Source organism: Condylura cristata, unplaced genomic scaffold (assembly GCF_000260355.1).
Source record: "Condylura cristata isolate star-nosed mole 26May11 unplaced genomic scaffold, ConCri1.0 scaffold00032, whole genome shotgun sequence".
Lineage (NCBI taxonomy): Eukaryota > Metazoa > Chordata > Mammalia > Eulipotyphla > Talpidae > Condylura > Condylura cristata.
In genome coordinates, this window is record NW_004567133.1 from 5,277,388 (window position 1) to 5,287,270 (window position 9,883).

Genomic DNA, 9,883 nt, shown 5'->3' on the forward strand with positions numbered 1-9,883 from the left:
TGCGGGTGGGACGCGAGAGACAGAAAAATGCCTGCGGCCGGATCTTCTCGTCAAAATCCTCTCGGGGCCTCTCCAAAGGGGAAAGTTACGCCGCTGCAATTTCGCTAGCGTTCGCTCCCTCGCCTGGCTCCGCCTTACTCGCCCCGGCGGGGGTCCCTCTTCCCCCTTTGCCCCTGCACTGCATCGCCTCTTGGTACGCCCGCACGCTGACCTGGGGCGGCCAGGCTGCGCCCACGTGGGCACTGCGCATGCGAGTCCCCGCCGCGGGGGTGAGGATGGGTGGGGGGAGCACGGACCCCGCCCCTTCGCGGCCCCACGCGTGACGTCGCGGGGGGCGCCGGCCTCCGCCCGGCCCCAGCGGTGAGAGCTAGCGGCGGGCGAACCCGACGCTGCCAGGCCGGGAAGGGATGCGGGTGCTGAGTTCCTGCTGGAGGGGCTCTGGGGGGGTGGGGAGGCCCAAATGCTGCACCAGCCGCTGACCCTCAGGCTCTGCCCTTCCCCTTCCTGCCTTTTCTTCCTTTCCAGATGTGCCGGGACGGGAAGCAGGGCAGGGGTGAGCATTTGTGACACCTGCATTTCTAGGGAGCCCTCCTCCCTCTACCTCCTGTGTTTATCTCGCCTCTCAGATGTTCTTTTCCAGGCGTCGCTCCTCGCGCTGTAGCAAAGACCACCTGGAAACAGGACTGGCTTCAGAGCCGGGCCCTCCTGCTCCTGTTAAAGTCCCCTAACCTCAGTATTCCCCAGTATTTTATGCCTTGCCTTACTTAGGTCTGAGGGTCAGTATGACACTGAGAAATAGGAAGGAAATGGGTTGCTGTCGAGTTCCTGCTTAGTCAAATACAGTGCCAGCTGCTTTATCTTCCACGATTATCTTCAATTAAGTGGTTTTCCTAGAATCCCAGTTTCACAATTGTATGCCCACAAAGAGATCATTTTTCTCACATAACCTTTGAATGGCAGGGGGATGCAAAGTGAACAGTTGAGCTTCAAAGCCAGGTTCTTCCTTTTGGAAGAACTGTTCTTCAGCCAAAAACTAGCCCCAGAATAACTTACTTCCTGAGTATCTTTCTCCCATGAATTCTTCTTTTTGAGTTCCTTTTTCCAGCACAGTGTTTTCTGCTTTGCTTCCTCTTTGATTACTTCAGAAGTGAAATGCAGCAAACATTTATTGAGGGGCGCACAGAAATAAATACTTGGAGACCTGTGCTCAAGTATTCTTGTCCTGGTTGTGCCACTAACCGGCTATGTGGCCTTGGGCAAGTCCCTTGACTTCTGGGTGGTTCCCTTTGAATAAAATGGGTAAGTGCCCTCTGACTGCTCTCCTTCACTTCTCCCTCCCTGTTCTTCAGCAGGCTCTCTCTGGAGGCCCAGACCCCTCTGCTCCCCATGGGCAGCTGCCAGGCTGGGCACAACCTGCACCTCTGTCTGGCCCATCACCCACCTCTGGTGTGCGCTACTTTGATCCTGCTCCTTCTTGGCCTTTCTGGCTTGGGCCTTGGCAGCTTCCTCCTCACCCACAGGACCGGTCTGCGCAGCCCTGACGTTCCTCAGGTAAGTACCCTCCTGCTTATTCTTACGTTGGGGCTGCTCTTGTGCTAATCTCTCACCTCTCTCCCACCTTCCTTTTGCACACAGGACTGGGTCTCCTTCTTGAGATCTTTTGGTCAGTTGACTCTGTGCCCCTTAAATGAGACAGTCACAGGGAAGTGGCATGGGTCTCACGTCGTGGGCTTACTGACCACCTTGAACTTTGGAGATGGACCATACAAGAACAAGACCCGGACATTTCAAGCCACGGTCCTGGGTAGTCAGATGGGATTAAAAGGTGAGACTAGGGAAGACTGTTGTTTGGGCTTCAGAACACTCAGAGCTGGGCCCTGCCTCCAGCCTTACCAATTTGGTGACTTGGGCACATCTGGGCCCTGGTCATTTCTGCTGTGATACGGACTAGATTCTCTCAGTGAAGATCCGCTCTCTATAAATGTTTCTTTCCAATTCCAGCTCTGAGAGTCTTTGATTCTGCCATTGGAAGTGTGATAAGATGGGCTAGAAAGGACCTAATGTTCTTTCTCATTCTTAATCATCTCTACAGCATTCTCTTCGAGGCACTTTTTTTCCTCCGGATGTCAGCAAAGCACCTTTTGTTCCATTAAACTAGTGTCTTGAGTGCTTGCTATGTTCTTAGCACAGCTCTATGTGTCATAAGAGGGTACAGAAAAAATTAAGACATCACCCAATCTCAAATTGCTTAGAGTCTTCTGGGAAAATGACAAGTGAGAGAGCGAGTTAGTGGGTGTCATTAATTCCTGCATGAGATTTGGCCTCAGATTCCTTAAAGAAGTGGAGAGCTGAAGTAGGAGGAGAGAAACATAAGTCCTCTTGACTTCTGAATTCCTTTCCAACACTCACCTTCTAAGATCCTCCACTAAATTGTATGTGTTTGTGTGTGTGTATGTGTGGTGGTGAGGTAGGTCCTTTATGTCTGGGTGTACACGTATGTGTCACAAGAATGAGAATAAGGAAGATGTCTGATATATACAGACTTGGGACAATTTTTCCTGTTTTTATTGAGCCATGATTCACATACCATAAAGTCACCCACTTCAGATGTGAAATTAGCATGTTGTTATTATTAATGGACTTTGTATATTCACAAAAGCATGTAGCCATCACTATAATCAATTTTAGAACATTTTCATTACCCCAAAAAGAAATCCTGTCCCCATTAGCAGTTACTCCTCTTTTTCTCCTTCTTTTTCTCCTAATCACCTCGCTCTGGACCATCACTCTCCATCTCTGTGGATTTGCCTATTTCACATCACATGTGATTTTTTGTGACTAGCTTTTTCTACTTAGCGTAGTGTTTTCAAGTTCATCCATATATCAGTGTATCATTTTTATTGCTAAATAACATTCATTGTGCAAATATTTATATTGGAATTGCTTCCATTGGCTATTAGGATTGATACTGCTGTGAACGCTTATGTACAAGTTTTTGCATATTTTAATTTCTTTTGGGTATATATAACTAAGAGTGGAATTGCTGAGTCCATATGGTAACTATGTTTAATCTTTTGAGGAACTTCCATATTCTTTTCCAAAGTGGATGCATCATTTTATACATACCCACCAGCAGAGTATGAGAGTTCCAATTTCTGTACATCCTCACAAACATTTGCTAGATGTTTCTCTGATTACAGCAATCCTAGACAGTGTGAAATGGTATCTCACTGTGGTTCTGGTGGCTGGTGAGTATTTTGTGTGTGTGTACTTATTGTCCATTTGTATATCTTCTTTGAAGAAATAATTTATGCAGAGCCTTTGCCCATTTTTAGAGTTGGGGAATTTGCCTTTTAATTATTGAAAGAGTTGTTTATATTTTCTCAGTAGAATTCTCTTATCTAATGTATGATTTACAAGTATTTCCTGTCATTCTCTGGACTATCATTTCATTTTTTTAAAAAAAAAAAGATTCATTCATGCATACAAGAACTGGGTGTAGGCCAGAGGTGTAGAAATCGTGGGGTGAGAGGATTCACCAGAGACAATGGGAAACAGAATAGGCAGATAGATTGAAATACACTAATGAGGGGAGCAGCAGGAAAGACAGAAGAGGTCTGCTGTGCCATGTGGGTTATCTGCATGACCAGCTGGGGATCAAACTAGTGCTGCAGTTAGTTTGAGAATGTTGTCTTTAACCCCTGCACCACCAGGGAGTTTCTCTTTTTACTTTGTTGATGGAGTTCTTTGAAGTACAAAGTTTTTAGTTTGGATGAAGTTCATTTTATCTACTTTTTCTTCTATTACTTGTGCTGTTAATATCGTATCTAAGAAGACCTTGCCTAAATCAATGTTGGTAAAATTTTTTCCTATATTTTCTCCTAAGAATTTTATAGATTTGGCTCTTATATTAGTTCTACAATTCATTTTGAGTTAGTTTTTGTATGTGTTTTGTGTATAAGGTCCAACTTCATTCTTTTTCAGCTGGCTATTCATTTGCCTCAGCACATTTTATTGAGAAACCTGCTTTTCTCCATGGAATAGTTCTGACACCCTTATTGAAGATCAGTTGACAAGTAGATGTATGCTTGTTTACAAATGTCAGTTTTAGTCCATTGATCTATATCCTTATGCCAGTGTCACATTGTTTGAATTACTATAACTTTGGTGGAAAATCCGAAAACAAAAAAAGAATTCAAACCCAAACTTGGTCCCCCTTTAAAAAATTATTTCAGCTATTCTAGAACTTTTGAATTTCCATATGAAATTTAGGATCAGCTTTACCCATTTCTGCTTCCCTATTCTTCTTATAATGCCCTATTCTTCTTATAATAGTTATAGAGTAATAACATCAAAGCAAACTCACTTATGATTGTACCATCTAAGCAGTAATTTTTGAAAACCTGCTAGGTACCAAGCATGGGAAATACAGAGATTTGTAAAACATGGCCAGTCGTAGCCTCATATTGCTTGCAGTGTAGCAAAGCTGCACATGTGAACAGAAATAAGTACTTTTCAGCATGTAAAGTAGATCACATTTAGAGTGGCCATATGCAGAAGTCTGTGGAAACGAGTTGGTGAAGACAGGATCTCCAAGGATACACTACTTGAACTAAGGGTTGAGGGGAGGGTACAGTGCTTGAACTGAGACATGAGGAGCATATACAAAAGAATGTACATAAGAACCATGACCGCACTCAAGGGTCACTGGTGCAGGGTGCAAGGTGTTGAATGAGTGACAGATACCGCTGAAGAAGCACATAGAATCCGATGGAGAATCTTACGTGCCAACCCAAAGACTTTATCCAGTACTTTGGCAAACTCAAAAGATTTTCATTGGGAAAGTTGTAGGATTTTGTTGTTGCTCTTTTCAGAAGATGACACTCTTGTTGGCTGACTGCCTGGAAGGATTGTTTCCAATGGCAGGAAGACTACTTAGGAATGGATAATAAAAAGATGAGAAGAAACTGAGCTAACACAGTAACGTGAAATAAGGCGATTGACTTGAGAGAGACATTAGAAGTGTGAGATTGATAGTACTTGGTGGTTGATTCAATTTGGGGAACCTAGAAGAAAGGGGAACACACACAAAATTTAAGATGTACATTTCTCAGTTGTAATCATAATGTGTATGGTTGGTAGTTCTCTTTTTTGACTTAGGCCATTATGTTTTCCATATCAGTATGCGGTCTGAACATTTTTCTTTGGATATAATGGATATGAATCGATCCATAAAGTCACAGTGAACAGCTGCATATGCTTTGCATTTTCCTCTTGAATCCTTCTTTAGGATTAGTTTCTACAAGTGGAATTACTGCATCAAAGGGTATGGACCTTTTTTCAATATACATACAGAGGTAAAAGTCCTCCTTACTGCCCTGAGTTCAGTGGGCATCCTCTCACGCCCCATTGGACAGATCAGTGAAACTGTCTTCCAAAAACTGTCATCGGTTGAGACTACCCATTTCCTCATCTCTCCCAAAACTCTTGCTATTATCAGAGTTTTAAATTTTTACCAGTTTAAGAGACAAAGGAATTATCTGATAGTTTTAATTTACTTTGTCTTGATTGAAATGAGGGGAAATATCTTACATGTTTGTTGACCATACTTAAGTTTCCTGTGAATTTTCTGTCCTGATCCTTTGCTTGTTTCTCTTGTTGTTTCTCTTTATTGTCTTGATTTTAGAAGATCTTAATACATTCTGGGTAGAAAACCTTTTTGCCTGTTAACTATATTATGGGTATTTTTGACCAATCTGTGACTTTGATTAACTTATCCTTCATTGGATAGAAGCCTTTAATTTTTTTTTGAGGCTAAGATTATTTAGCTTTGTGTCTTTTTGTGGAAGGCATTTCCCATTTTAGAATTGAAAAATATTCTTTATTTTCCCTGATCTTTTGTTCTTTTTCATTTTAGTTTGTTTGTATAGTTCTTTAATACATCTGGGTTGTATTTTATATTTGAGATAGGAATCTTTTGTTCCACAAGTGGAAATTGTCCCACGGCTACTGACTGAGAGACCCTCTATTTCCCAGTAATTTGAAAGAAAGTATGAACTTCTAAATTGTTTTTGGTACCTAGTGGAAACCTACTATTTTAAAAAGGATGAGCTAGTTTATTGAAACTGTCATCATCAGTGTGTACCTACCTTAGTTTTACTGAAACCTTTTGAGTATTTGTATGATCGTTTTATTGATTGTAACTTTGTTTATATTAATTCATAACTATTTTTGTTTCTCAATGAAAATGATGTTACATAGACTATTTCAGAGTAGAATCAATGACCAAACACTTGGCATTGTAGGAAGCCTTAGGAATGAATAGAAGTTTAAAATGGATGACTCCCACCTCCCACCCCCTTCATTTTCTCCCATCTCTTCTCCCTTTAATAGGATCTTATGCTAAAGAGGTGGTCCTCATTACAGCCAGAGTGACCTCAGAAAGGACTCCAGGAACCTGCCTATATTTTAGTGCTGCTCCAGGAATCCTGCCCACCAGCCAGCCTCCCATATCCTGCTCAGAGGAGGGAGCAGGAAATGCCACCCTGAGCCCTAGGATGACTGCGGACTGTGTCCCAGTCTGGAGCCACGAAGGCCTTGTGCTCACCAAGCTTCTCACCTCGGTAAAGCTTCATGTTGCCATGTCTTCATAGACTGCCATCCTGAATGTTGGGTCTCGCGGACTTCTAGAGGCAGTTTTACCTAGAAAAAAAAGTACAGGCTTTATAGTACTGCTTGGCATGCTCTGTGACCTTGAGCAAGCATCTGAGCCTCTCTGAATCTCAATTTCCTCATCTGTAAATTGGAAAACATGATACTGTCTCCTAATTCAACAGACAAGGGTAAATGAGAACGAATGTAAAGAGTCCAGTGCAGTGCTCAGTACATAATAGAGATTTGACAAATGACATCTATTACTATTAACTATTGTCTTTAATACAATAAAACATGATCTCTACCTCACAGGAATTCAGAGGCTGTAATAAGAGGCAGAATAAGCCAATTGCTATCATAGAGATGTGAGCAGAGTGTTAAGCAAACACAAAATAAGGAGCAATTAACCCTAACTTGAACATTTATGGAGAGTGCTTCACAGAGAAGGTGCTATTTAAGAAAGGGAATTGTGTACATTGGTTTATATAGTACAAAGTGCTTTCAGGTTCATTATCACGTTTGATCTTAAAAGAGCCTTTTGATGTAGCCATTATCCCATTTTACAGATGAGGAAACAGACTTAAAGAGAGGGAGTGAATTGCCCCAAGGCCACACAACTGGTTAAGTGGCCGAGGCAGCACAGCAACTTCTGCCCAGGCTTATTCTGCCCTGTCTGTATGGTCCTTGATGGACAAGGAAGATCTGGGAAGAATGCAGCAGGGGGGTTCAGAGCGGAGCGATGACTTAGGGATTGAAGTGTTCTGCCTTCTGGTATGTGCTCCATGAGGGCTTAAGAGTGACCTTGGGAAAGAAGTCAGAGAGGTGCATGGGCCTGATCAGGGCACCAGGATGACATGTTAAGATGCTACAAGTTAACATGGAAGGCCATGAGAGCCCTGGTGCTGGGCAGAGGAGCCTGGCTAGACAGGAGAGGGAGACAGTGAGGAGGCTGCTGCAGATTCTTCCCTCACATTTAAAAATATCTCAGTGAGGATCATGACTTGGGAAGTTGGAACCAGAGAAGATCCTGGTTTCCAGACCTGGTCTGCTTGGATAATGGTGACTTTTTGTTTCATAAAGTCATTCTGGGGGTGTAATTCAATGACTGGACAAGAAAGTACTGGAGACATTGAGAAAAACATTAACTTGTATGGAAATAACATCTTTCCTTTGGTTGCTTCCTAGAGGAAAACCTTCTCCCTCATAGCCATTCTCTCTTTAGCCCGTGGGCTGTGGGGAATGCGTCTTCCTTAGGGAAGATTCTCCACCATCCGGATCTTCCTACATGATTCCTACTTCCCTCCCTGTACCCATCCCTAGGAGGAGCTGGCTCTGTGTGGCTCTAGGCTGCTGGTCTTGGGTTCCTTCCTGCTTCTCTTTTGTGGCCTTCTCTGCTGTCTCACTGCTGTGTGCTTCCACCCACGCCGGGAATCCCATTGGTCTAGAACCCGACTCTGAGTTCCCATATTGTTCTCAGGTAAGGTTCTTTGCCCCAGTACTAAGGGAGTAAGGGGTTGGGGTGGCAGTTGTAACTGAGGTAGAGTATTGTCTAAACATTGTGATTTGATTTTATTTGTTTTATATAGGTGGAATATTTCATAAAGATTGGACTCATTTTGATATTATTTTGTGGTTGATTTATTTTGGTTGACATTTTGTTTTAAAAATTATCCATAGCCATAGTTTACATTTAATCTTTTGGGCAACAATGGTGAGTTAAGAGGGTTCAAATTTGATAGTACATCTTGGATATGAATCATATGTGTCTGAAATTCTGACTCAGTTTTATGATGCAAAATTTATAAAATTTATCTTGAACAGCTCAAAAGAATATAATGATGGTACTCACGTTCAAAGCACATACTATGCATCCTAGCACTTCGTTATGTGAACCTTCTCTTTTCCGTTAGCCACCATTGCACTTAGAAAAAGTTGATTCTAACAGGATTTTTAGAGGAACACAGCCTCACACATTCCCTATACAGCTCTTAAGCTGCTTTCAGCTTCAGCTGTGTGCCCTGGGACAAGTTGGAAAAACCCAGGGGTAGGGCTCTGGCCAGAGGAACTGGATAGTCAAGATCAGCTCTGCTCAGGACTGGGTCCCATTCCTCAAGTCACCTACTTGGTCCGTCTTTCTTAGACCTGGAAGTTCCTGAAGTTCCTGAAACTTCCTTAGCAAAGGAAGTTTCCAGGTCTTTAGTTTATCTTGGGCTCCAGAGGTCAGACTCACAGGGATGGGTGCCTGTAACTCTCTAGGGCTCACTTCCTGGGCCTCCTCAATTTCTACAACCACGCCAAATCTTCCCACAAGAGTCTTCTGACCTGCCTTGATTTTAAAATTCTCTTTCTCTCCAGGTGTGAATCCACTTGTTGGACTTGGTTCTGAGTTGGAAGAGATGTTACAAAAAATGGAAAGCTGGATTGTGGGGGGAAATAAAAGGCTTTTTTTGTCCACTGTTTCCCAGGGTGTTTTTGGGGGTTGGATTGAGTTGGGGGTTTTAGGGTTGACAGATTTGGGAGGTTTGGGGAAATTTTTCCTTGTTGACACCCTAGTTTGGGATACAGGTTGACTAAGACACAGATTACTTCAACTCTTCTGACGTTGTTTTGAAAAGCCCGCTTTTGGTCTCAGCTCTGTCACTTTGTTTTGTTTTCGTCTTTGAAATAAAACTGATAATTAGACTAACTGGTAAAGTTAGGTGGCTATGGCCATGGGAATGCTTTGACATAAATGCATTATGACCTTGGTCAGGTCATGCAAATCCAGAGGGCCTCGGTTTCCTGAAGGGCTCTGACAGGCTGAGTTTTCCCAGCAAAGATTCCTCAAACTCGGAAGCCCTCTCTGGGCTAGGAGGCGACTCACCAGAGCAGACCATTTTCCCGCCTTTTCCGCGCGGAGCAACAGCCTTCCCTCACCCCTCCCAACATCTATGCTGCACGCAGGCGCAAGAACACGGCCGCTTCTTTCCTACCAGCGCCCCCTCAAAGCTTCCCCTAGCAACAAGCTCGGGCTCGGGCTGAGGCGGGGCGAGCGCATGCGCTACAGCCCTCTCAACCACCAGTTGTCGGACAGCGCGCTGGCTCCTCCCGCTCCAAGCCTATCCCTTCTCCCCGTCTCCTCCCACCCAGGGCCCGCGTGGCGGGGCGCGCGCGCACTCCGGCTCAGCGGTGGCCCATCTTCCCGGTCGCGGCAGTGGGAGAGGGGCGGGGCTGCATCCCTTCGGCCCCG

General features: G+C 43.9%; 1 protein-coding gene across 4 annotated transcripts; it reads left to right on the forward strand.

Annotated features, from left to right (window-relative positions):
- Positions 1–261: 261 nt before the first annotated feature.
- On the forward strand, positions 262–9,111 carry TMEM219 (transmembrane protein 219). 4 transcript variants are annotated; one of them, XM_012732054.1, is made up of 6 exons: positions 262–360; positions 1,353–1,551; positions 1,636–1,825; positions 6,394–6,623; positions 7,975–8,131; positions 9,010–9,111. In XM_012732054.1, the coding sequence occupies exons 2-5, from the start codon at positions 1,387–1,389 to the stop codon at positions 8,110–8,112; spliced, it is 723 nt and encodes a 240-aa protein (XP_012587508.1). In that variant the 5' UTR covers positions 262–360; positions 1,353–1,386; the 3' UTR covers positions 8,113–8,131; positions 9,010–9,111. The 4 variants fall into 4 exon arrangements, with proteins under 4 accessions (XP_012587508.1, XP_012587509.1, XP_012587507.1 ...); XM_012732055.1 differs by having other exon boundaries at positions 270–360; positions 1,350–1,551; XM_012732053.1 differs by lacking the exon at positions 262–360 and adding an exon at positions 373–553 and having other exon boundaries at positions 1,350–1,551.
- The last annotated feature ends 772 nt before the right edge of the window (positions 9,112–9,883 follow it).

What these genes read in the sequence shown, in the direction of transcription:
- TMEM219 (XM_012732054.1), top strand. Translation starts at nt 1,387, where the DNA reads ATGGGCAGCTGCCAGGCTGGGCACAACCTGCACCTCTGTCTGGCCCAT. An exon ending in GCAGCCCTGACGTTCCTCAG is followed by an intron (nt 1,552 to 1,635) that starts GTAAGTACCCTC and finishes TTTTGCACACAG; the next exon opens with GACTGGGTCTCCTTCTTGAG. An exon ending in TAGTCAGATGGGATTAAAAG is followed by an intron (nt 1,826 to 6,393) that starts GTGAGACTAGGG and finishes TCCCTTTAATAG; the next exon opens with GATCTTATGCTAAAGAGGTG.